The sequence below is a fragment of the Oncorhynchus mykiss genome, chromosome 22, assembly GCF_057628025.1.
Source record: "Oncorhynchus mykiss isolate SJ-2025 chromosome 22, ASM5762802v1, whole genome shotgun sequence".
In the NCBI taxonomy this organism is placed as follows: domain Eukaryota; kingdom Metazoa; phylum Chordata; class Actinopteri; order Salmoniformes; family Salmonidae; genus Oncorhynchus; species Oncorhynchus mykiss.
The window spans coordinates 46,692,892-46,719,873 of record NC_143043.1 but is presented as its reverse complement, the minus strand read 5'-3'; the positions used below and the strand labels follow the sequence as shown (position 1 = coordinate 46,719,873).

Below are 26,982 nucleotides of genomic sequence, written 5' to 3'. Positions count from 1 at the left end.
GTACACGAGCATTTCGCTACACACACAATAACATCTGCTAAATATGTGTATGTGACCAATAACATTGGGTTTGATTTGTAGAATAAAGCAGGCGAATGGTACTACAATAGCTACTGATAGAACTCATAAACTATCTTATCTGTTAGTGTTTCCAAAAATCTGATTGACAACAGAGGGTCAGACTAAAACATCAAGCTCGGTAGAAAGTTTATATGACCCTCCTATCCCCCTTCCCCCATCCGACCGAAGCATCCTGGCCCCATGTGTACAGGGAAGGGGGAAATGACCTCAGTGCTGCCTGCCTGGCCTCGGTCCACTCTGACAGTCCTGGCCAGGCTAAAGGGGCCATATGGCTAAACCCATGTCCCAGGAGAGGTATTCCATCCCATCTTACCCATATTTACCACCCCACACAGGAGGCCAAATGAATCATTTTAGATTGATGAGCCCCTCCCTCGCTGGAACATACCCCTTGGCTGCAGCAGAGGACGGGTGTGTGTGTGTGTTTGTCTGTTTGCTTCCGAATGCCAGGTCCCTCAATTAGTCCCTCACTCATATCCCCATGCAGAATCGCCTGCAGAGATACCCCCGAAGAATCTCTGTCTCTGTCTCTCTTGCTCTCTTTCGTTATCTCTCTTTCTTTCTCTCTTACAGCAATGACACACCTAAATAAAGGGTTTACGTTTGCAGAAAAAAGGCAAATAATAAGTAAATAAATAAATCACACATGATCCTAATTAACTGTGGTCTGCTGTGTAATTTAGATTGGGCACACTTACTTAGCAACAGAGAGTGGGACTGGGAGTGAAAGCAGTACAGAGCGAGAGGGAGAGAGAGAAAGAGGTGAATAAGATTTAAACCACATCAGTAGGTGGGGGTATAGCAGCCAAAGTCCTGGATCTGGTCCCTAGGGACCCCTTCTCCTGCCATTCTGTCACATGACATCTTCTGGCTTAATAATTTTCAAGGTGAGAGGACAGGGGGGAAGTCATTTTGTGGCGGACACAGACTTGGAGGCACTGCCTGGGATTTACTCTGTCCCCACAATCCCCTTGCAGTGAAACCATTTGGGCAAAATAATGCATCATTAACTTTACTTCACTTATTCTCATAGAATCTGTCAAATGGACTATTATTCAACATATTATATTATGCAAAACTACATAAAGGAGCTGCAGGAGAAAGAGAGGACCAGGTATAGTATGGTATATTTTCTCTGAGATTGCCAGAGGAGAGACAGAGAGGACCAGGTATAGTATGGTATATTTTCTCTGAGATTGCGAGAGGAGAGACAGAGAGGACCAGGTATAGTATGGTATATTTTCTCTGAGATTGCCAGAGGAGAGACAGAGAGGACCAGGTATAGTATGGTATATTTTCTCTGAGATTGCCAGAGGAGAGACAGAGAGGACCAGGTATAGTATGGTATATTTTCTCTGAGATTGCCAGAGGAGAGACAGAGAGGAGACACTGAGAAAATCTTCTGAAGACAATTAGAAGAAAAGAATGTGAGTGCAGATTTAAAATCTGAAAAACACTTATCAGCATGTTGCCTCATCAAAGATATCAAATGAGATTACAAAAAGGGCCTGTGGAGAGAAAGTGTTAATGTGTGTGTCCCTGCCTCCACACATTCAACAACGTTTGTTCCAAAATGAAGAGTGGTTTTATCATCCAAGACTTCACTGAGCAGTTTTATTTCGGTCCTGGCTGGGTTGACCGTGCCTTCAGTAAATGCAAAAGTCTATGAACATTTCTCACTGCTTTGTTGTGGTTTCATTCTCTGCTTGTGTGGAACCAGTGTTCCTCTTTCTCTGTAATCCATGGGGGCTGGCTTCAATATGGAGCCGTGTACTTGCATTGTGATGATGTGGTCAAGGAAAGCAGATTCTCTGAAAGGGTACCTTCACTTAGTCATTCTATTTATTCTCCTATTTCTGTTGTTTTTTTAATCACTGCTGTTCATGGTACCATTTACCACAAGGGCTTTAAAAAAAAATCCATGGGTCTGTTTTCTGTCTTTCAATTCTTGCTGACCTTACTGCTGAGTGGAAAACAAACTTTTGGATGTAACGTCTCTAGGGGTAGTAGGAAGCCACAGCCGAGACTAGGAGAGTAACAAAATCAACGGGTGCTACTGGAGCAGAATGGATGCATAGGTCTGTCTAGGACAGCTCTTGTGATTGGCTCTCAACTGCCATGTTCCCATGCAGTGTTTTGTAACCACAGTGCACTGAGAAGATGCTCACTGGAAACTTTTCAACACTTGAACAAATGTTTGGTCCCATGGGGTATTTTTAGTTCAGATGAGATGGGGCACTGTCTGTTCACTTTACGAGACTGACACTTACAGTTTCAACCTCCGAGCCATAGACCACCCCCCCGTCACCTCTCCTCCGTACCCCACCTCCTCCGGCTCCCAGGCCCAGTCTCCTCTCATCTCCTCCTCACCTCAATTTATTATCTGTCTCATGATCCTGAAGAAGTCAATGATCCTGACCCAATTAGGAGGAGGAATGAGGGTAGGAGGGACGCCATCATGGTCCAGCTCCCATTTTCTGTCATGCCCCGCTTGGCGAAATGTGATGCTAATTAATTACCATTGGCATCTTGGGCCATGCACGTCAGCTCATGTAGGAGATATCAACCATTCGTCAGATCAAATCATGAGTGCCCTCTGGTCACCTCTCAGGGTACGGTAGGCTGGACACTCACTGCTTATAGCTGTGCATGCCCCCATGGGATTTTGAAATCATTGTGCCAGTTGAAGTGTTACTGACAAGTCTTTGTGATTTTTGGGTGTGCAGTATTTAAAGTCTGATTTTGTTTTCTGCAGGACTAGTAGTATTAGAGGTAGTAGTAGTAGTAGTAGAGGTAGTAGTAGTAGTAGAGGTAGTAGTAGTAGTAGTAGTAGTAGTAGAAGTAGTAGTAGTAGTAGTGGTGGTGGTTGTCGTAGTAGTAGTAGTGGTGGTGGTGGAAGTAGTGGTAGTAGTAGTAGTAGTAGTGGTGGTTTGTGGTAGTAGTAGTAGTAGTAGTAGTAGTGGTGGTTTGTGGTAGTAGTAGTAGTGGTGGTTTGTGGTAGTAGTGGTAGTAGTAGTGGTGGTAGGAGAAGTAGTAATAGTAGTAGTGGTGGTAGTAGTAGTGATGGTTTGTGGTAGTAGTAGTGGTAGTAGAAGTAGTAGCAGTGGTAGTGGTGGTAGTAGTAGTAGTGGTGGTTTGTGGTAGTAGTGGTAATAGTAGTGGTGGATTGTGGTAGTAGTAGTAGTGGTGGTCTGTGGTAGTAGTGGTAGTAGTAGTGGTGGTTTGTGGTAGTAGTGGTGGTAGGAGAAGTAGTAATAGTGGTAGTAGTAGTAGTGGTGGTTTGTGGTAGTAGTGGTAATAGTAGTGGTGGATTGTGGTAGTAGTAGTAGTGGTGGTCTTTGGTAGTAGTGGTAGTAGTAGTGGTGGTTTGTGGTAGTAGTGGTGGTAGGAGAAGTAGTAATAGTAGTAGTGGTGGTAGTAGTAGTGGTGGTTTGTGGTAGTAGTAGTGGTAGTAGAAGTAGTAGCAGTGGTAGTGGTGGTAAGAGTAGTGGTGGTAGTAGTAGTGGTGGTGGTAGTAGTAGTAGTGGTGGTTTGTGGTAGTAGTAGTAGTAGTAGTAGTAGTAGTGGTGGTTTGTGGTAGTAGTAGTAGTGGTGGTTTGTGGTAGTAGTGGTAGTAGTAGTGGTGGTAGGAGAAGTAGTAATAGTAGTAGTGGTGGTAGTAGTAGTGATGGTTTGTGGTAGTAGTAGTGGTAGTAGAAGTAGTAGCAGTGGTAGTGGTGGTAGTAGTAGTAGTGGTGGTTTGTGGTAGTAGTGGTAATAGTAGTGGTGGATTGTGGTAGTAGTAGTAGTGGTGGTCTGTGGTAGTAGTGGTAGTAGTAGTGGTGGTTTGTGGTAGTAGTGGTGGTAGGAGAAGTAGTAATAGTGGTAGTAGTAGTAGTGGTGGTTTGTGGTAGTAGTGGTAATAGTAGTGGTGGATTGTGGTAGTAGTAGTAGTGGTGGTCTGTGGTAGTAGTGGTAGTAGTAGTGGTGGTTTGTGGTAGTAGTGGTGGTAGGAGAAGTAGTAATAGTGGTAGTAGTAGTAGTGGTGGTTTGTGGTAGTAGTGGTGGTAGGAGAAGTAGTAATAGTGGTAGTAGTAGTAGTGGTGGTTTGTGGTAGTAGTGGTAATAGTAGTGGTGGATTGTGGTAGTAGTAGTAGTGGTGGTCTGTGGTAGTAGTGGTAGTAGTAGTGGTGGTTTGTGGTAGTAGTGGTGGTAGGAGAAGTAGTAATAGTGGTAGTAGTAGTAGTGGTGGTTTGTGGTAGTAGTGGTAATAGTAGTGGTGGATTGTGGTAGTAGTAGTAGTGGTGGTCTGTGGTAGTAGTGGTAGTAGTAGTGGTGGTTTGTGGTAGTAGTGGTGGTAGGAGAAGTAGTAATAGTAGTAGTGGTGGTAGTAGTAGTGGTGGTTTGTGGTAGTAGTAGTGGTAGTAGAAGTAGTAGCAGTGGTAGTGGTGGTAAGAGTAGTGGTGGTAGTAGTAGTGGTGGTGGTAGTAGTAGTAGTAGTGGTGGTGGTGGTGGTGGTAGTAGTGGTAGTAGTAGTGGTGGTGGTAGTAGTGGGGGTAGTAGTGGTAGTAGTAGTGGTAGTAGTAGTAGTAGTGGTGGTGTTAGTAGTAGTAGTAGTGGTAGTAGTGGTGGTGGTAGTAGTAGTAGTCGTGGTGGTGGTGGAAGTAGTGGTAGTAGTAGTAGTAGTAGTGGTGGTTTGTGGTAGTAGTAGTAGTAGTAGTAGTAGTAGTGGTGGTTTGTGGTAGTAGTAGTAGTGGTGGTTTGTGGTAGTAGTGGTAGTAGTAGTGGTGGTAGGAGAAGTAGTAATAGTAGTAGTGGTGGTAGTAGTAGTGATGGTTTGTGGTAGTAGTAGTGGTAGTAGAAGTAGTAGCAGTGGTAGTGGTGGTAGTAGTAGTAGTGGTGGTTTGTGGTAGTAGTAGTAGTGGTGGTTTGTGGTAGTAGTGGTAGTAGTAGTGGTGGATTGTGGTAGTAGTAGTAGTGGTGGTCTTTGGTAGTAGTGGTAGTAGTAGTGGTGGTTTGTGGTAGTAGTGGTGGTAGGAGAAGTAGTAATAGTAGTAGTGGTGGTAATAGTAGTGGTGGTTTGTGGTAGTAGTAGTGGTAGTAGAAGTAGTAGCAGTGGTAGTGGTGGTAAGAGTAGTGGTGGTAGTAGTAGTGGTGGTGGTGGTAGTAGTAGTAGTAGTGGTGGTGGTAGTGGTGGTGGTGGTAGTAGTGGGGGTAGTAGTGGTAGTAGTAGTGGTAGTAGTAGTAGTAGTGGTGGTGTTAGTAGTAGTAGTAGTAGTGGTAGTAGTGGTGGTGGTGGTAGTAGTAGTAGTAGTGGTGGTGGTAGTAGTGGTGGTGGTGGTGGTGGTGGTGGTAGTAGTAGTGGTAGTAGTAGTGGTGGTAGTAGTAGTAGTGGGGGTGGTAGTAGTAGTAGTAGTAGTAGTAGTGGTGTTGTGGTGGTGGTAGAAATAGTAGTGGTGGTAGTAGAAGTAGTGGTATTAGTGGTAGTAGTAGTAGTGGTGGTTTGTGGTAGTAGTGGTAGTAGTAGTGGTGGATTGTGGTAGTAGTAGTAGTGGTGGTCTTTGGTAGTAGTGGTAGTAGTAGTGGTGGTTTGTGGTAGTAGTGGTGGTAGGAGAAGTAGTAATAGTAGTAGTGGTGGTAATAGTAGTGGTGGTTTGTGGTAGTAGTAGTGGTAGTAGAAGTAGTAGCAGTGGTAGTGGTGGTAAGAGTAGTGGTGGTAGTAGTAGTGGTGGTGGTGGTAGTAGTAGTGGTGGTTTGTGGTAGTAGTAGTAGTGGTGGTTTGTGGTAGTAGTGGTAGTAGTAGTGGTGATTGTGGTAGTAGTAGTAGTGGTGGTCTTTGGTAGTAGTGGTAGTAGTAGTGGTGGTTTGTGGTAGTAGTGGTGGTAGGAGAAGTAGTAATAGTAGTAGTGGTGGTAATAGTAGTGGTGGTTTGTGGTAGTAGTAGTGGTAGTAGAAGTAGTAGCAGTGGTAGTGGTGGTAAGAGTAGTGGTGGTAGTAGTAGTGGTGGTGGTGGTAGTAGTAGTAGTAGTGGTGGTGGTAGTGGTGGTGGTGGTATTAGTGGTGGTGGTAGTAATAGTAGTGGTGGTAGTAGTAGTAGTAGTAGTTGTACAAGTAGTGGTGGTAGTAGTAGTAGTGGTGGAGGTAGTAGTAGCAGTGTTGGTGGTAGAGGCAGTAGTAGTAGTAGTAGTGGTGGTGTTAGTAATTATAGTGGTGGTATTAGTAGTAGTGGTGGTGGTAGTAATAGTAGTGGTGGAAGTAGTAGTAGTAGTAGTGTTAGTGGTACTAGTAGTAGTAGTAGTAGTAGTAGTAGTAGTAGTAGTAGTAGTAGTAGTAGTAGTGGTGGTGTTAGTAATAATAGTGGTGGTATTAGTAGTAGTGGTAGTCGTAGTGGTAGTAGTAGTAGTACAAATAGTAGTACAAGTAGTAGTAGTGGTGGTGGTAATAGTGGTAGTGGTGGTGGTAATAGTGGTAGTGGTGGTAGTAGTAGTAGTAGTGGTAGTTGTAGTAGTACTGTACATGTACTGGTGGTAGTAGTAGGTGTAGAAATAGTGGTGGTAGTAGTAGTAGTACTAGCAGTGGTGGTTGTGGTAGTAGTAGTGGTAGTAATGGTAGTAGTGGTAGTAGAGGTAGTGGTGGTGGTAGTAGTCATAATGGTGGTGGTAGTAGAAGTAGTGGTGATGGTGGTTGTCTTAGTAGCAGTAGTAGTGGTGGTGGTGGTGGTAGTGGTTGTAGTAGTAGAAGTGGTAGTAATGGTGGAAGTAGTAATAGTGGTAGTAGTAGTGGTGGTGGTGGTAGTAGTAGTAGTAGTGGTGGTGGTAGTGGTGGTGGTGGTATTAGTGGTGGTGGTAGTAATAGTAGTGGTGGTAGTAGTAGTAGTAGTAGTTGTACAAGTAGTGGTGGTAGTAGTAGTAGTGGTGGAGGTAGTAGTAGCAGTGTTGGTGGTAGAGGCAGTAGTAGTAGTAGTAGTGGTGGTGTTAGTAATAATAGTGGTGGTATTAGTAGTAGTGGTGGTGGTAGTAATAGTAGTGGTGGAAGTAGTAGTAGTAGTAGTGTTAGTGGTACTAGTAGTAGTAGTAGTAGTAGTAGTAGTAGTAGTAGTAGTAGTAGTAGTAGTAGTAGTAGTAGTGGTGGTGTTAGTAATAATAGTGGTGGTATTAGTAGTAGTGGTAGTCGTAGTGGTAGTAGTAGTAGTACAAATAGTAGTACAAGTAGTAGTAGTGGTGGTGGTAATAGTGGTAGTGGTGGTAGTAGTAGTAGTAGTGGTAGTTGTAGTAGTACTGTACATGTACTGGTGGTAGTAGTAGGTGTAGAAATAGTGGTGGTAGTAGTAGTAGTACTAGCAGTGGTGGTTGTGGTAGTAGTAGTGGTAGTAATGGTAGTAGTGGTAGTAGAGGTAGTGGTGGTGGTAGTAGTCATAATGGTGGTGGTAGTAGAAGTAGTGGTGATGGTGGTTGTCTTAGTAGCAGTAGTAGTGGTGGTGGTGGTGGTAGTGGTTGTAGTAGTAGAAGTGGTAGTAATGGTGGAAGTAGTAATAGTGGTAATAGTAGTAGTAGAAGTAGTAGTAGTGTAGTAGTAGTAGTGGTGGTGGTAGTAGTAGTAGTAGTGGTAGTAATGGTGGTAGTAGTAGTAGTGGCAGCAGTAGAGGAGGTAGTAGTAGTGGTGGTAGTCGTAGTAGTGGTGGTGGTGGTGGTAGTGGTTGTAGTAGTAGAAGTGGTAGTAATGGTGGAAGTAGTAATAGTGGTAATAGTAGTAGTAGAAGTAGTAGTAGTGTAGTAGTAGTAGTGGTGGTGGTAGTAGTAGTAGTAGTGGTAGTAATGGTGGTAGTAGTAGTAGTGGCAGCAGTAGAGGAGGTAGTAGTAGTGGTGGTAGTCGTAGTAGTGGTGGTGGTAGTAGTAGTAGTGGCAGCAGTAGAGGAGGTAGTAGTAGTGGTGGTAGTCATAGTAGTGGTGGTGCTGGTGGTGGTGGTAGTGGTGTTAGTAGTCGTAGTAGTAGTAGTAGTGGTGGTGATGGTGGTAGTAGTAGTAGTGGCAGTAGTGGTGGTGGTAGTAGTAGTAGTAGTAGTGGTGGTTTGTGGTAGTAGTAGTAGTAGAGGTGGTTTGTGGTAGTAGTAGTAGTGGTGGTTTGTGGTAGTAGTGGTAGTAGTAGTGGTGGTAGGAGAAGTAGTAATAGTAGTAGTGGTGGTAGTAGTAGTGATGGTTTGTGGTAGTAGTAGTGGTAGTAGAAGTAGTAGCAGTGGTAGTGGTGGTAGTAGTAGTAGTGGTGGTTTGTGGTAGTAGTGGTAATAGTAGTGGTGGATTGTGGTAGTAGTAGTAGTGGTGGTCTGTGGTAGTAGTGGTAGTAGTAGTGGTGGTTTGTGGTAGTAGTGGTGGTAGGAGAAGTAGTAATAGTGGTAGTAGTAGTAGTGGTGGTTTGTGGTAGTACTGGTAATAGTAGTGGTGGATTGTGGTAGTAGTAGTAGTGGTGGTCTGTGGTAGTAGTGGTAGTAGTAGTGGTGGTTTGTGGTAGTAGTGGTGGTAGGAGAAGTAGTAATAGTAGTAGTGGTGGTAGTAGTAGTGGTGGTTTGTGGTAGTAGTAGTGGTAGTAGAAGTAGTAGCAGTGGTAGTGGTGGTAAGAGTAGTGGTGGTAGTAGTAGTGGTGGTGGTAGTAGTAGTAGTAGTGGTGGTGGTGGTGGTGGTGGTGGTGGTGGTGGTAGTAGTGGTAGTAGTAGTGGTGGTGGTAGTAGTGGGGGTAGTAGTGGTAGTAGTAGTGGTAGTAGTAGTAGTAGTGGTGGTGTTAGTAGTAGTAGTAGTGGTAGTAGTGGTGGTGGTAGTAGTAGTAGTAGTGGTGGTGGTGGAAGTAGTGGTAGTAGTAGTAGTAGTAGTGGTGGTTTGTGGTAGTAGTAGTAGTAGTAGTAGTAGTGGTGGTGGTTTGTGGTAGTAGTAGTAGTGGTGGTTTGTGGTAGTAGTGGTAGTAGTAGTGGTGGTAGGAGAAGTAGTAATAGTAGTAGTGGTGGTAGTAGTAGTGATGGTTTGTGGTAGTAGTAGTGGTAGTAGAAGTAGTAGCAGTGGTAGTGGTGGTAGTAGTAGTAGTGGTGGTTTGTGGTAGTAGTAGTAGTGGTGGTTTGTGGTAGTAGTGGTAGTAGTAGTGGTGGATTGTGGTAGTAGTAGTAGTGGTGGTCTGTGGTAGTAGTGGTAGTAGTAGTGGTGGTTTGTGGTAGTAGTGGTGGTAGGAGAAGTAGTAATAGTAGTAGTGGTGGTAGTAGTAGTGGTGGTTTGTGGTAGTAGTAGTGGTAGTAGAACTAGTAGCAGTGGTAGTGGTGGTAAGAGTAGTGGTGGTAGTAGTAGTGGTGGTGGTTGTAGTAGTAGTAGTAGTGGTGGTGGTAGTGGTGGTGGTGGTAGTAGTGGGGGTAGTAGTGGTAGTAGTAGTGGTAGTAGTAGTAGTAGTGGTGGTGTTAGTAGTAGTAGTAGTAGTGGTAGTAGTGGTGGTGGTGGTAGTAGTAGTAGTGGTGGTGGTGGTAGTAGTGGTGGTGGTGGTGGTGGTGGTAGTAGTAGTGGTAGTAGTAGTGGTGGTAGTAGTAGTAGTGGGGGTGGTAGTAGTAGTAGTAGTAGTAGTAGTGGTGTTGTGGTGGTGGTAGAAATAGTAGTGGTGGTAGTAGAAGTAGTGGTATTAGTGGTAGTTGTAGTTGTACAAGTAGTGGTGGTGGTAGTAATAGTAGTGGTGGTATTAGTGGTGGTGGTAGTAATATTAGTGGTGGTAGTAGTAGTAGTAGTAGTTGTACAAGTGGTGGTGGTAGTAGTAGTAGTGGTGGAGGTAGTAGTAGCAGTGTTGGTGGTAGAGGCAGTAGTAGTAGTAGTAGTAGTGGTGGTGTTAGTAATAATAGTGGTGGTATTAGTAGTAGTGGTGGTGGTAGTAATAGTAGTGGTGGAAGTAGTAGTAGTAGTAGTGTTAGTGGTACTAGTAGTAGTAGTAGTAGTAGTAGTAGTGGTGGTGTTAGTAATAATAGTGGTGGTAGTAGTAGTAGTGGTAGTCGTAGTGGTAGTAGTAGTAGTACAAATAGTAGTACAAGTAGTAGTAGTGGTGGTGGTAATAGTGGTAGTGGTGGTGGTAATAGTGGTAGTGGTGGTAGTAGTAGTAGTAGTGGTAGTTGTAGTAGTACTGTACATGTACTGGTGGTAGTAGTAGGTGTAGAAATAGTGGTGGTAGTAGTAGTAGTACTAGCAGTGGTGGTTGTGGTAGTAGTAGTGGTAGTAATGGTAGTAGTGGTAGTAGAGGTAGTGGTGGTGGTAGTAGTCATAATGGTGGTGGTAGTAGAAGTAGTGGTGATGGTGGTAGTCTTAGTAGCAGTAGTAGTGGTGGTGGTGGTGGTAGTGGTTGTAGTAGTAGAAGTGGTAGTAATGGTGGAAGTAGTAATAGTGGTAATAGTAGTAGTAGTAGAAGTAGTAGTAGTAGTGGTGGTGGTAGTAGTAGTAGTGGTAGTAATGGTGGTAGTAGTAGTAGTGGCAGCAGTAGAGGAGGTAGTAGTAGTGGTGGTAGTCGTAGTAGTGGTGGTGGTAGTAGTAGTAGTGGCAGCAGTAGAGGAGGTAGTAGTAGTGGTGGTAGTCGTAGTAGTGGTGGTGCTGGTGGTGGTGGTAGTGGTGTTAGTAGTCGTAGTAGTAGTAGTAGTGGTGGTGATGGTGGTAGTAGTAGTAGTGGCAGTAGTGGTGGTGGTAGTCGTAGTATTAGTAGTTGTAGTTGTAGTAGTAGTGGTGGTGGTGGTGTTGGTAGGTGTGGTAGTAATAGTAATAGTAGTAGGTATAGTAATCAGCATGTTCAGAGGAGGAGGAGGAGAGTAAGAGTATAGTTTGCTAGGGTAAGCATTTAAACACTAACCTATAGCAGTTTCCATTGTGCAGTGGCAGAATGACCATACAGCGCTTCGCTAGGTGATCTCCTCCTGTGAATATACAGTGGAATTACTCTAATAATTGATTCGCCTTATTTGAGATCATTAGTGAACCATTGGCTATGAAAATCCAGATCCTTAGATCATCGCAGTGTTCTAATATTAAAACGTGGATGGTCTGACAGGCAGAGAACAGTCATGTACAGGCACAGGGCTGAGTTTAATTGCAGACATAAATGGGAAATGATAGTGTGTACACATTGTAATCGGGTTTCACTCTGAGACACACCCCAAAACACTTAGTCGCATGGACACACAACACACAGACATACACACAGCATATCAACTGCCTGAATAGATACTGTATTTGCCAGGTCAATTAAAACTGTAATGACAAGGTCAATTAAAAAACACTCACTCATCATATTGTCATCCACATGCTCAATTATTTGCATTCAGTAAACTCTGTTTTTGCCACTCATCCCCTTAAATAGATCTTCACACAAATTCTGATGGCCCATGCATGTGGTGAGACTGAATCTGTACTGTAGTTATGCTTTGGTAGCATTGATAAATAGGTGCCAGGGAATTTTACTTCCTGCAATTACGTTCCCAAGCTGAGACCTTAAGAGTTCACGTCTGGAATCAATTATGGCACTTCTCCCACAATAGTCCAAAACCTTTTGCGTTTTGTAACTTATAGCATTATGGCACTGGTAGACACTGTTCAGTACTGCTACGACCACTATTGTTACTACTATGGCCTTACTTCCATACATAAACTACCACAGTACACGGCTACACCACTACGCATTTGCTCTGACACAGTATCATGATAGAATATTTTATGGACAAGTATATATTTGTTTACTCAAAGTGAGATGAGGATAAATATTCATGATATCAGGTTGGATCATCGTCAGGCCTTTCTGTCCGTAATGAGGTTGAGAAGTATGCATGGCATGTGCCCACGCAGGGTCGATATTATAATGACATATGGATCATCGTCAGGCCTTTCTGTCCGTAATGACGTTGAGAAGTATGCATGGCATGTGCCCACGCAGGGTCAATATTATAATGACATATGGCAGAGCAAGATGTTGACCATCACATACGATTAACGATTTCGAGGCATTTTTCCATTGGTGAGGTACAGCCTGATCCTGACCTTTTCAGAGAAGCTTTTTATTGACATACTGTAGACTGTACACTGAAACCAGCTGTTTAGACAGACTATCTCTAGTGTGAATGTCAGTCCTTCTGAAATGCCTATCTTGATTGCTCTCTTTCATACCTGTATATCTGACTTTACAACAGCTACAAGTTACGTTGACTGAACTATTAACTATTAAGGTAGTTGTCACAAAGAATACTAACTTCATATACTGAAAAAAGGAAGAAAAAAATGCTATGTTTTTTATAATACCTGTTCACTAAATGTGTACGCCGTTGTGACGTTGGAAAATATACAGGTTGTTTTTTATTATTTAATAATCATTAAAAAATATATATATTTCAGCCATAGATAACATATTTAGGGCTAAAGACCAGTGTCAGACGCCGCAGTGCAGCAGAGTGCTGAGAGCTGAGACCAGCCTAAGCCTGGCACTTTGACAATACCTTTTGGATGCAATTATCTGCTGAGAGGCCGTGTGTGGATTCGTTTTGAGCATGGAGGGACCCCATCCCACCTCAGAACGCTTCGTCAAGAGCCCACAGACAGCTTGGAGATGCGCCCCATGCCACAGGTCTTCCAGCCCATTCCAGGCCTCACTCCATAATGGGCCCAGAGGCCTGTGGGTGGCAGCCTCTTCCACGGAGGGAGTAGAGAGAGGAGCGGAGTGAATCACCCTGCCTGGGCCTACTTGGTGTCTCAGTCCCACAGCCAAGCCTCAGCTCAGGGAGAATGCTTCTCAAAAATACTATCACGTATTCTGTCCTTTCCCCCGAAATGTAGTCCTTATATGCACCCTGCATAGCGTACTGCATAGCGTACTGCATAGCGTACTGCTCATATCAAGATAATGGAATATATTTCTGATGGATTATGGCAAAGGAAGAAGGTGATCTGTAAAGTAAAACAAAAGGGAGTCACTGAGGAACCAATTTCCTCATTGTGGCATAGAAACCTACAGGATGTATTTTTATTTATTTATTTTATTTCACCTTTATTTAACCAGGTAGGCTAGTTCACCTTTATTTAACCAGGTAGGCTAGTTGAGAACACCTTTATTTAACCAGGTAGGCTAGTTGACAACACCTTTATTTAACCAGGTAGGCTAGTCGAGAACACCTTTATTTAACCAGGTAGGCTAGTTGAGAACACCTTTATTTAACCAGGTAGGCCAGTTGAGAACACCTTTATTTAACCAGGTAGGCTAGTTGAGAACACCTTTATTTAACCAGGTAGGCTAGTTGACAACACCTTTATTTAACCAGGTAGGCTAGTTGAGAACACCTTTATTTAACCAGGTAGGCTAGTTGAGAACACCTTTATTTAACCAGGTAGGCTAGTTGAGAACACCTTTATTTAACCAGGTAGGCTAGTTGAGAACACCTTTATTTAACCAGGTAGGCTAGTTGAGAACACCTTTATTTAACCAGGTAGGCTAGTTGAGAACACCTTTATTTAACCAGGTAGGCTAGTTGAGAACACCTTTATTTAACCAGGTAGGCTAGTTGAGAACACCTTTATTTAACCAGGTAGGCTAGTTGAGAACACCTTTATTTAACCAGGTAGGCTAGTTGAGAACACCTTTATTTAACCAGGTAGGCTAGTTGAGAACACCTTTATTTAACCAGGTAGGCTAGTTGAGAACACCTTTATTTAACCAGGTAGGCTAGTTGAGAACACCTTTATTTAACCAGGTAGGCTAGTTGACAACACCTTTATTTAACCAGGTAGGCTAGTCGAGAACACCTTTATTTAACCAGGTAGGCTAGTTGAGAACACCTTTATTTAACCAGGTAGGCCAGTTGAGAACACCTTTATTTAACCAGGTAGGCTAGTTGAGAACACCTTTATTTAACCAGGTAGGCTAGTTGACAACACCTTTATTTAACCAGGTAGGCTAGTTGAGAACACCTTTATTTAACCAGGTAGGCTAGTTGAGAACACCTTTATTTAACCAGGTAGGCTAGTTGAGAACACCTTTATTTAACCAGGTAGGCCAGTTGAGAACACCTTTATTTAACCAGGTAGGCTAGTTGAGAACACCTTTATTTAACCAGGTAGGCTAGTTGAGAACACCTTTATTTAACCAGGTAGGCTAGTTGAGAACACCTTTATTTAACCAGGTAGGCTAGTTGAGAACACCTTTATTTAACCAGGTAGGCTAGTTGAGAACACCTTTATTTAACCAGGTAGGCTAGTTGAGAACACCTTTATTTAACCAGGTAGGCTAGTTGAGAACACCTTTATTTAACCAGGTAGGCTAGTTGAGAACACCTTTATTTAACCAGGTAGGCTAGTTGAGAACACCTTTATTTAACCAGGTAGGCTAGTTGACAACACCTTTATTTAACCAGGTAGGCTAGTCGAGAACACCTTTATTTAACCAGGTAGGCTAGTCGAGAACACCTTTATTTAACCAGGTAGGCCAGTTGAGAACACCTTTATTTAACCAGGTAGGCTAGTTGAGAACACCTTTATTTAACCAGGTAGGCTAGTTGACAACACCTTTATTTAACCAGGTAGGCTAGTTGAGAACACCTTTATTTAACCAGGTAGGCTAGTTGAGAACACCTTTATTTAACCAGGTAGGCTAGTTGAGAACACCTTTATTTAACCAGGTAGGCTAGTTGAGAACACCTTTATTTAACCAGGTAGGCTAGTTGAGAACACCTTTATTTAACCAGGTAGGCTAGTTGAGAACACCTTTATTTAACCAGGTAGGCTAGTTGAGAACACCTTTATTTAACCAGGTAGGCTAGTTGAGAACACCTTTATTTAACCAGGTAGGCTAGTTGAGAACACCTTTATTTAACCAGGTAGGCTAGTTGAGAACACCTTTATTTAACCAGGTAGGCTAGTTGAGAACACCTTTATTTAACCAGGTAGGCTAGTTGAGAACACCTTTATTTAACCAGGTAGGCTAGTTGAGAACACCTTTATTTAACCAGGTAGGCTAGTTGACAACACCTTTATTTAACCAGGTAGGCTAGTCGAGAACACCTTTATTTAACCAGGTAGGCTAGTCGAGAACACCTTTATTTAACCAGGTAGGCCAGTTGAGAACACCTTTATTTAACCAGGTAGGCTAGTTGAGAACACCTTTATTTAACCAGGTAGGCTAGTTGACAACACCTTTATTTAACCAGGTAGGCTAGTTGAGAACACCTTTATTTAACCAGGTAGGCTAGTTGAGAACACCTTTATTTAACCAGGTAGGCTAGTTGAGAACACCTTTATTTAACCAGGTAGGCCAGTTGAGAACACCTTTATTTAACCAGGTAGGCTAGTTGAGAACACCTTTATTTAACCAGGTAGGCTAGTTGAGAACACCTTTATTTAACCAGGTAGGCTAGTTGAGAACACCTTTATTTAACCAGGTAGGCTAGTTGAGAACACCTTTATTTAACCAGGTAGGCTAGTTGAGAACACCTTTATTTAACCAGGTAGGCTAGTTGAGAACACCTTTATTTAACCAGGTAGGCTAGTTGAGAACACCTTTATTTAACCAGGTAGGCCAGTTGAGAACACCTTTATTTAACCAGGTAGGCTAGTTGAGAACACCTTTATTTAACCAGGTAGGCTAGTTGAGAACACCTTTATTTAACCAGGTAGGCTAGTTGAGAACACCTTTATTTAACCAGGTAGGCTAGTTGAGAACACCTTTATTTAACCAGGTAGGCTAGTTGAGAACACCTTTATTTAACCAGGTAGGCTAGTTGAGAACACCTTTATTTAACCAGGTAGGCTAGTTGAGAACACCTTTATTTAACCAGGTAGGCTAGTTGAGAACACCTTTATTTAACCAGGTAGGCTAGTTGAGAACACCTTTATTTAACCAGGTAGGCTAGTTGAGAACACCTTTATTTAACCAGGTAGGCTAGTTGAGAACACCTTTATTTAACCAGGTAGGCTAGTTGAGAACACCTTTATTTAACCAGGTAGGCTAGTTGAGAACACCTTTATTTAACCAGGTAGGCTAGTTGAGAACACCTTTATTTAACCAGGTAGGCTAGTTGAGAACACCTTTATTTAACCAGGTAGGCTAGTTGAGAACACCTTTATTTAACCAGGTAGGCTAGTTGAGAACACCTTTATTTAACCAGGTAGGCTAGTTGAGAACACCTTTATTTAACCAGGTAGGCTAGTTGAGAACACCTTTATTTAACCAGGTAGGCTAGTTGAGAACACCTTTATTTAACCAGGTAGGCTAGTTGAGAACACCTTTATTTAACCAGGTAGGCTAGTTGAGAACACCTTTATTTAACCAGGTAGGCTAGTTGAGAACACCTTTATTTAACCAGGTAGGCTAGTTGAGAACACCTTTATTTAACCAGGTAGGCTAGTTGAGAACACCTTTATTTAACCAGGTAGGCTAGTTGAGAACACCTTTATTTAACCAGGTAGGCTAGTTGAGAACAAGTTCTTATTTGCAACTGCAACCTGGCCAAGATAAAGCAAAGCAGTGTGACACAGACAACAACACAGTTACACATGGAGTAAACAATAAACAAGCTATAACACAAACAAGTCAATGACTCAGTAGAGAAAAGAAAGTCTATATACAGTACAGTGTGTGCAAAAGGCATGAGGAGGTAGGCAATAAATAGGCCATAGGAGCGAATAATTAAAATTTAGCAGATTAACACTGGAGTGATAAATGATCAGATGATGATGTGCAAGTATGGATATATAATGTACAAGACTTGCATATGCTTCTTGATTTTTTTAGCCCTTTTTCTCCCTAATTCCGTGGCATCCAATTGGTAGTTACAGTCTTGTCTCATCGCTGCAACTCCGGAGAGGCGAAGTTCGAGAGCCGTGCGTCCTCCGAAACACAACCCAGCTGAGCAGCACTGCTTCTTGACACAATGTCCGCATAACCCGGACACCAGCCGCACCAATGTGTCGGAGGAAACACTGTACACCTCGCTACCGTGTCAGCGTGCATTGCACCTGGCCCGTCACAGGAGTCTCTAGAGCGCGATGGGACAAGAACATCCTGCCGGCCAATCTGGGCGACGCTGGACCAATTGTGCGCCGCCCCATGGGTCTCCAGGTCGCGGCCAGCTGCGACAGAGCCTGGATCGAAACAGGATCTCTAGTGGTACAGCTAGCACTGAGATGCATTGCCTTAGACCACTGTGCCACTCTGGAGGCCCCTGCTTCTTGATTTCCTGATACCCAGGATTCTCCAGACATCTCTACACTGAAACTCCATCCAGATTGATTTAGTAACTTTCCCTATTCAGATACATAGAGTCAATGGATGTTCTTCAGTTCACTGCCGGTGCTGAACGTGTGGTATGAAGTGAGCGGTTTAGTTGTGGCTGAACCTGGACCTTTGAATACACAAAGCTGGGTGCACAAATTATATACAATGTTGCCAATACTGAAATAGGAGATGCCTTCAACAGGGGCCATTCAAGGGTAAAAATGTGCATTGCTGACAAATCTGGTGAACGTACGTAGAAATGATCCACCATCATCCAGTGGAAATTACATCTCTTTTTGTGATGATCATTGATGTTGACTTGAAAAACCAACCTCGTTTCATTACTTTTTATGAATTTATCCCATTGTTTCAAACTCTTATGTTCCCAGATAATTGAACCCTTCTCTCTCTGCAGGATTCTGACGTGCTCGCAGAAGAACCTCATGTCGACCCAAGGCATCAGCATTGTGTTTGGCCCGACACTCATGTGGCCTGAGCTGGACTGTGGGAACATGGCGGTCAACATGGTCTATCAGAACCAGATAGTGGAGTTCATCCTCATTGAGAGCCCAGAGATCTTCGGCCTGCAGAAGAAGTGATAGGGACATTTCATCTACAGCTATGGATGAAACAGACAAGAGGACTTACTGTGCCCTAAGCTTGGAGCGAGTTGCTAGTATTACTGTAATATATTATTAATAGGCAGGATGTACACCTTATGTTAAAGTGTTAGTCATTTAAAAAGGGGATATCATTTATATTTTATTATGAACTGGGTGGTTTGAGCCCTGAATACTGATTGGCTGACAGCCGTGGCATATCAGACCGTATACCACGGGTATGACAAAACATGTATTTTTACTGCTCTAATTATATTGGTAACCAGTTGATAATAGCAATAAGGTACCTCTAGTGTCTGTGGTATAGGGCCAGTTTCCAGGCACTCCGCGTTGCATAAGAACAGCTCTTAGCCTTGGTATATTGGCCATAGACCACACCCCCTCGAGCCTTATTGCTTAACTATATCACTATTATTTCTGTCAGTTTGAACCCAGTAACTAAACTGTATTTGGTGAATTTTGCATTAGTAAATCCATAACAGTAAAGGACAGTATTTTGTGCTCTGATTTGTCCGTTGCCTTTTACTGCACAGTTATCATGAAAGAAGTACGCACACAATAAGTGATGCTATGTTGAGTTGTTTGTGCATACGTGTGCCTGTGTGATGCATTGTTTTTATTTAAGTCTTTGAATGAGCATCATCCTAAATACCAACTCCGAACTGCAGCCGTCTGTGAGTATCTGTTTTTTTTATATTCTATGCAAATGGAGACTGTCTCAGACACATTTGGAAATTAAAAAGAAGCCTTTGAATATGAGCACTGAGTTTGGTTTTATCAGATACGTTGTATGAAACCACAAAGTCTCCCTTTCTCCTCCAATTGCAAGATTCAGTTTTAGGGGTTAAACAAACAAACACACACACACACACACACACACACACACATAAACACACACAAACACACACAAATGATGAGATAATTATTTTAAATTATTTTCTATGATGAACGAACACTCATCAAAACATAACTAATGGAGCTGTTCCTGACATAAAGCAAGCAATCACAGTGTAAATGAATGGGAGGGACAGCAGAGGGGAGGGGAGCAGACACAGCTTTGTAATTTAATGGTGATCACAGGACCCATGGCATATGTCTGTCAGCTCCTATTATCTGGCCCTGCTTCTCAAAGCACAGCTGCAATTAAAACAGGCGCCCTAATCTAGACTTGTGTAATGCCATTTAAATGTGTCCCTTTTAAAGTTCACATGTCCCCATACTGTACACGGTGAGACCCTTGTTATATGTGCTTGATACTCTCTCTTAAATATTTGTGCAGCGCAGGTTACTGGGACCTGCCAGAATAAATGAGAAGATAATCACATCTGATTTGTATTGTGTGAATATCAAAGCCATCACACATATCGTTGCCCACAAGTACAGTAGTTCTCCTGATGTTTGGCACAACTTTCTAATTTCTTATTTCAAATTCTAAGAGAAGAATTCATTGCTGGATCTTTGATGAGAGTCATGATAAGGCTTTAATCTCAAATAAGACTTTGTTCACGCTTTTAATCAGTAGGCTTGTTTTGATTGGTCCAGACTGATCCAAAGCTGGTCAGCAACACCACTTCTTCATTGGTCTGGGCCAGAGGGAGGGTGAGAGAATCAGCACCCTCTGCTGGTCACTAAAGTAAAAGGCAGTGTCACCCACACACAGGTGTTCCCCATCTTTCTATCAGAGCACAGCTGCTTCACCCCTAATTATACGCCTAGAGGCCACATGAAACATACTCCCTGTCTGCTCACAGTATGTGTTCTCCGGGAGCAAAGCTTTGTTGCTCTGAAAGCTTTTTTTTTTTACTTTAAAGACCGAACAGGAGATGCATTGTGAGACAAGCAGGTAGGTCTACCGACAATGCATATTTGCAACCAAAGGAAAATTGTTTTTTGGTCTTTTTGTCTTACTGTAGTTGTGGATCTTTCAGCCTGTCTAAATATCAGTATGATGACAACTCAGTAACTACACCAACAACAGAACTGCAGCTGTCCAGGTGACCTAAATCCACTGTCATTATACCAGAGAACGGCAGATGTCCAGGTATCCTAAATCAAATTATTGTACCAGAGAACGTCAGCTGTCTAGGTGTCCTAAATCAACTGTCATTAATACCAGGGAATGGCAGCTGTACAGGTGTACTAAACCAACTGTCATTATACCAGGGAATGACAGGTGTACTAAACCAACTGTCATTATACCAGGGAATGGCAGCTGTACAGGTGTACTAAACCAACTGTCAGAGGGACTATTTGTCAAAAGAAAAGGATACACAGGCACCCTCCAGCACTTCTTACAGCATCAATGCCACTATCTATACCAGTGTAACAGATGTGAAATGGCTAGCTAGTTAGCGGTGGTGTGACTATACCACTATTTATACCAGCATCTATGCCAGCATCTTTAAAAGCATATGTACCAGCATATATACCAGCATCCATACCACTATCTATACATATATGTATAATAGCATCTATAAAACTACAATTGAAGTCGGAAGTTTACATACACTTAGGTTTGAGTAATTAAAACTTGTTTTTCAATCACTCCACAAATTTCTTGTTAACAATCTATAGTTTTGGCAAGTCGGTTAGGACATCTACTTTGTGCATGACATAAGTAATTTTTCCAACAATTGTTTACAGACAGATTGTTTCACTTATAATTCACTGTATCACAATTCCAGGGGGTCAGAAGTTTACATACACTAAGTTGACTGTGCCTTTAAACAGCTTGGAAAATTCCATAAAATGATGCCACGGCTTTCAAAGCTTCTGATAGGCTAATTGACAGCTGTAATTGCTGAAAAAGGTGCCTCTACAAAGTATTGACTTTGTTTTCCAAGATGGCGTAGCAGTCAGACGTCTTTGTCCTGTCGTGTCCCTTGTATATATCGTTTTACATCTTTTTCGTCGCATATCCTTTAAAATATTTTTCTAAACCTCAATATCTTAATACTCTCCTGCAACCCGCCTCACCCAATGTGGCGTGGATCTGCTTTTCTTTCCCTAAAGTGTTTATATTTACTTCGGATCCAGAATCCCTCAACTGAAGCTAGCCAGCTAACTACCAGCTATCAGTCAGCAAACCATTGCCAGCGGTCATCAGCTAACTAGCTAACCGCGATCCCGGATGACTACTCCTGGCTAGCGTTTCCATCCCAGAGCAAGCACCAATTAGCTTGAAGCTAGCCTGGCCAGGGCTCCTGTGCTACCACCGAAGTATACTCTTGGGCTACAGTATCCGGACCCCTTCTACAGCCGGTACGGGGCATGGAACCCGGCAGGTCCTCTACGACTGGAATACCGACATAATCTGCCCGAGGACTCCAACAGGCCCCTCAGGCACGACACCCGCTGAAGGCCCATTATGCTAACCAGCTAGGCCTGCTAGCTACCCAGAGCTACTTGGAACCCTACTAATTCCATGACTGGTCTATCGACGTCACCGCAAGAAGAGGCAGAAACAGACTTACCCCCATCGCGATGTCCCCAAAAGGCTACCTTTCTAGCCCCTGCTAGCTGCTAGCTTGCCGGGCCCGGTAGCTAACTGCTAGCTTGCCGGGCCCGGTCTGCTAACTGCTAGCTTGCCTGTCCGGTCTGGTAACTGCTAGCCCTTGCTAACTGCTAGCTTGCCTACCCGGTCTGCTATCTGCAAGCCCCTGCTAACTGCTTGCTAACCCGGCCTGCTAACTGCTACCTTGCCCCGGTCTACTAGCTGCTAGCTTGTTTAGCCCCGGCCTACTAACTGTTAGCTTGTTAGCCTGCTAACTGTCTGAATCGCCGTGTCCCCAGCCAGCCCAACCACTCACTGGACCCATTTGTTCCCATATGTTCCCATATGCCTTGTCCATTACTGTCCTGGTTAGTGATTACTGTCTTATTTCACTGTAGAGCCTTTAGCCCTGCTCAATATGCCTTAACCAACCATGTTGTTCCACCTCCTACATATGCGATGACATCACCTGGTTTAAACATCTCTATAGACTATCTCTCTCTTCATTACTCAATGCCTAGGTTTACCTCTGATGTACTCACATCCTACCTTACCTTTGTCTGTACACTATGCCTTGAATCTATGCTATCGTGCCCAGAAACCTGCTCCTTTTACTCTTTGTTCTGAACGTGCTAGACGGCCAGTTCGTATAGTCTTTAGCCGTACCCTTATCCTACTTTTCCTCTCTTCCTCTGGTGATGTGGAGGTTAATCCAGGTCCTGCAGTGCCTAGCTCCACTCCCACCCCACAGGTGGTCTCATTTGTTGACTTCTGTAAACGTAAAAGCCTTTGTTTCATGCATGTTAACATTAGAAGCCTACTCCCTAAGTTTGTTTTACTCACTGCTGTAGCACACTCTGCCAACTCAGATGTCTTAGCCGTGTCTGAATCCTGGCTTAGGAAAACCCCTGAAATCTCAATTGCTAACTATAACGTTTTCCGCCAAGATAGAACTGCCAAAGGGGGCGGTGTTGCAATCTACTGCAAAGATAGCCTGCAGAGTTCTGTATTACTATCTAAGTCTGTACCCAAACAATTTGAGCTTCTACTTCTAAAAATTCACCTTTCCAGAAACAAGTCTCTCACTGTTGCCGCTTGCTATAGACCTCCCTCTGCCCCCAGCTGTCCCCTCGATACCTTACGTGAATTGATTGCCCCCCATCTATCTTCTGAGCTTGTGCTACTAGGTGACCTAAACTGGGACATGCTTAACACCCCGGCCATCCTACAAACTAAGCTTCATGCCCTCAATCTCACACAAATGATCAATGAACCTACCAGGTACAACCCCAAATCAGTAAACACGGGCACCCTCATAGATGTCATCCTAACTAATTCACCCTCCAAATACACCTCTGCTGTTTTCAATCAAGATCTCAGCGATCACTGCCTCATTGCCTGCATCCGTAATGGGTCTGCGACCAAACGACCACCCCTCATCACTGTCAAACGCTCCCTGAAACACTTCTGCGAGCAGGCCTTTCTAATCGACCTGGCCGGGGTATCCTAGAATGACATTGACCTCATCCCGTCAGTAGATGATGCCTGGCTATTCTTTAAAAGTGCCTTCCTCACCATCTTAAATAAGCATGCCCCTCTCAAAAAATTTTAGAACTAGAAATAGATATAGTCCTTGGTTCACTCCAGACCTGTCTGCCCTTGACCAGCACAAAAACATTACGTGGCGTTCTGCATTAGCATCGAATAGCCCCCGTGATATGCAACTTTTCAGGGAAGTTAGGAACAAATATACACAGGCAGTTAGAAAAGCTAAGAAAAGCTTTTTCAAACAGAAAATTGCATCCTGTAGTATTAACTCAAAAAAGATCTGGGACACTGTAAAGTCCATGGAGAATAAGAGCACCTCCTCCCAGCTGCCCACTGCTCTGAGGCTAGGAAACGCTGTCACCACCGATAAATCCACAATAATTGAGAATTTCAATAAGCATTTCTCTACGGCTGGCTACCCCTACCCCGGTCAACTGCCCGGCACCCTCCACAGCAACCCGCCAAAGCCCCCATCATTTCTCCTTTACCCAAATCCAGATAGCTGATGTTCTGAAAGAGCTGCAAAATCTGGACCCCCACAAATCAGCCGGGCTAGACAATCTGGACCATCTCTTTCTAAAATGATCTGCTGAAATTGTTGCAACCCCTATTACTAGCCTGTTCAACTTCTCTTTCGTATCGTCTGAGATTCCCAAAGATTGGAAAGCTGCCGCGGTCATCCCCCTCTTCAAAGGGTGAGACACTCTAGACCCAAACTGCTACAGACCTATATCTATCTATCTTACCCTGTCTTTCTAAGTTCTTCGATAGCCATACCTTCTCCGCTATGCAATCTGGTTTCAGAGCTGGTCATGGGTGCACCTCAGCCACGCTCAAGGTTCTAAACAACATCATGACCGGCATCGATAAGAGAAATTACTGTGCATGCGTATTCATCGACCTGGCCAAGGCTTTCGACTCTGTCAATCATAACATTCTTATTGGCAGACTCGACAGCCTTGGTTTCTCAAATGATTGCCTCGCCTGGTTTACCAACTACTTCTCTGATAGAGTTCAGTGTGTCAAATCGGAGGGCCTGTTGTCCGGACCTCTGACAGTCTCTATTGGTGTGCCACAGGGTTCAATTCTCGGGCCAACTCTCTTTTCTGTATACATCAATGATGTTGCTCTTGCTGCTGGTGATTCTCTGATCCACCTCTATGACACCATTCTGTATACTTCTGGCCCCTCCTTGGACAGTGTGTTAACTAACCTCCAGACGAGCTTCAATACCATACAACTCTCCTTCCGTGGCCTCCAACTGCTCTTAAACGCAAGTAAAACTAAATGCATGCTATTCAATCGATCACTGCCAGCACCTGCTCGCCCGTCCAGCATCACTACTCTGGATGGCTCTGACTTAGAATACGTGGACAACTACAAATACCTGGGTGTCTGGTTAGACTGTAAACTCTCCTTCCAGACTCACATTAAGCATCTCCAATCCAAAATTAAATCTAGAATCGGCTTCCAACTTCGCAGCAAAGCATCCTTCACTCATGCTGCCAAACATACCCTCGTAAAACTGACCATCCTACCGATCCTCGACTTCGGTGATGTCATCTATAAAATAGCCTCCAACACTCTACTCAACAAACTGGATGCAGTCTATCACAGTGCCATCCGTTTTGTCACCAAAGCCCCATACACTACCCACCATTCCGACATCATAAATCCTCTCTGCAGGGGACAGTTTCTTAGAGTAATATGCAGAGAGGAATTATGATGTCGGTGATCAAGAGCTCCTGGCTGTGAAGTTGGCTGGAGGGCTCCAAGGAACCATTCATCATCCTCACTGACCATCGGAACCTGGTGTACATACGGACAGGACAGCGAGGAGGCTGAATCAGCGCCAAGCAAGGTGGGCACTTTTCTTGACAAGATTTGACTTCACTAACCTATCGCCCAGGTTAAAAAAACACCTAAGTCGATGCCCTGTCCTGTCTCCACGATTCTGGAGAGGGTCATTTCCAGAATGCACCTATAATCCATTCCTCTTGAGTCATAGCCCCTGTGGTCTGGGACATAGATGTAGATATCCACCAGGCTCTGGAGAGGGAGCCCACACCCACTAACTGTCCTCCTGAGTGCATCTACGTTCTCACGGGGATCGGCTGCTGACCTGGGAGCACACACCCACTAACTGTCCTGAGTGCATCTACGTTCTCACGGGGATAAGGGATCGGCTGCTGACCTGGGAGCCCACACCCACTAACTGTCCTCCTGAGTGCATCTACGTTCTCACGGGGATCGGCTGCTGACCTGGGAGCACACACCCACTAACTGTCCTGAGTGCATCTACGTTCTCACGGGGATAAGGGATCGGCTGCTGACCTGGGAGCCCACACCCACTAACTGTCCTCCTGAGTGCATCTACGTTCTCACGGGGATAAGGGATCTGACCTGGGAGCACACACCCACTAACTGTCCTCCTGAGTGCATCTACGTTCTCACGGGGATCGGCTGCTAACTTGGGAGCACACAGCTGTCATCGTTGGACATCCAGGTATTTCTCACACTACCAAATCTATCTCTGAGAAGTATTGGTGGCCTACCTTGCCGCAGGCCGTTAGTCGCTACGTCAACTCCTGTTCCGTATGTTCTGAAACCAAATCCTCCCGGCACACTCCAGCAGGGAAACTCCTGCCCATGCCTCAGTGTCCCTGTTGTCATCTATCCATTGACTTTGCCACTGAACTCCCCTCCTCTGATGGTTTCTCCACCATTTTTGGTGGTTGTGGATAGATTTTCTAAATCCTGTTGTTTCATCCATCTCCCTGGTCTCCCTACTGCTCTCCAGGTCGCTGAGTCATTATGGCCTTCTGGTGGACATCATCTCCAACCGTGGGCCCAAATTCACATCACGGGTATGGAGAGCCTTTATGGAGAAGCTCAGGGTCACTGTCAGCCTCACTTCCGGGTATAGGCCTCAGTCCAACAGGCAAGTGTAGAGGAGGAACCAGGAGCTGGGGAGGTTCCTGAGGAGTCACTACCAGGACCGGCATGGAGAGTGTCACGTCTACTCCCGCTCCTCCCCTCCGGCGTTCGAGCTCGCTGGTTTACTAACCACCAGTCCTGGGAACCATCATCCCGCGCACTTGCACTTCATCAGTACGCACACCTGGACTCCATTACCTGGACTCCATTACCTCCCCTTTATCTGACACTCCCTTAGTTTCTTTCCCAAGGCAGTATCGTTTTCTGTTGTTCATATCTAGATGCTACTCCTATGTTGTATCATTACACGTTTCTTGTTATATTAATCTTACTACCTGCTTCTTGACTCCCAGAGTCTACATTACAGTAGATTAAAATCAAAACTGTAATCCGGCCACTCAGGAATTCACTGTAAATAACTCCAGTGCAGATTTGGCTTTGTGTTTTAGGTTATTGCCCTGCTGAAGGGAGAATTCATCTCCCAGTATCTAGTGGTAAGCAGACAACCAGGTTTTCCTTTAGGATTTTGCCTGTGCTTAGCTCCATTCCGTAAATGTTTTACCCTGAAATACTCCCCAGTACTTAATGATTACAAGCACACCCATAACATGATGCAGCCACCACTATGCTTGAAAACATAGTGTGGTACTCAGTGATGGATTTGCCCCAAAATAACGCTTTGCCACATTTTTGCAGTATTAGAGCTTTGTTGCAAACAGGATGCATGTTTTGGAATATGTTTTATTATGTACAGGCTTCCTTCTTTTAACTCTGTCAATTATGTTAGTATTGTGTAGTAACTGCAATGTTGCTGACAGTTTTCTCCTACCACAGCCATTAAACTATGTAACTGTGTCTCAGGTTACTAGGAGTGGTGGGTAGGAGTCAGGCGCAGAGAGCAGAGGATCAGTGATTAGTAATATTTATGTGCAAGAATAGTGTTTAACATGATTTTTTTATGACTACCTCATCTCTCATCTCAAATAGTGTGCGGGGTAAATAAAGTATAATGTTAAACACTATTCTTGCACATAGAGTGAGTCCATACAACTTATTATGTGACATGTTAAGCACATT

At 43.9% G+C, this 26,982-nt stretch overlaps 1 protein-coding gene across 2 annotated transcripts in view; it reads left to right on the top strand.

Moving 5' to 3' along the window:
- Positions 1 to 18,686, top strand: part of LOC110501886 (rho GTPase-activating protein 15) — an 82,825-nt gene extending 64,139 nt beyond the window's left edge. For both annotated transcript variants that reach the window (XM_021579739.3, XM_021579738.3), the window contains exon 13: positions 17,723 to 18,686. In XM_021579739.3, coding sequence (XP_021435414.2) covers positions 17,723 to 17,906 — 184 coding nt within the window. In that variant the 3' untranslated portion in view covers positions 17,907 to 18,686. The remainder of the gene's footprint in view (positions 1 to 17,722) is intronic.
- The last annotated feature ends 8,296 nt before the right edge of the window (positions 18,687 to 26,982 follow it).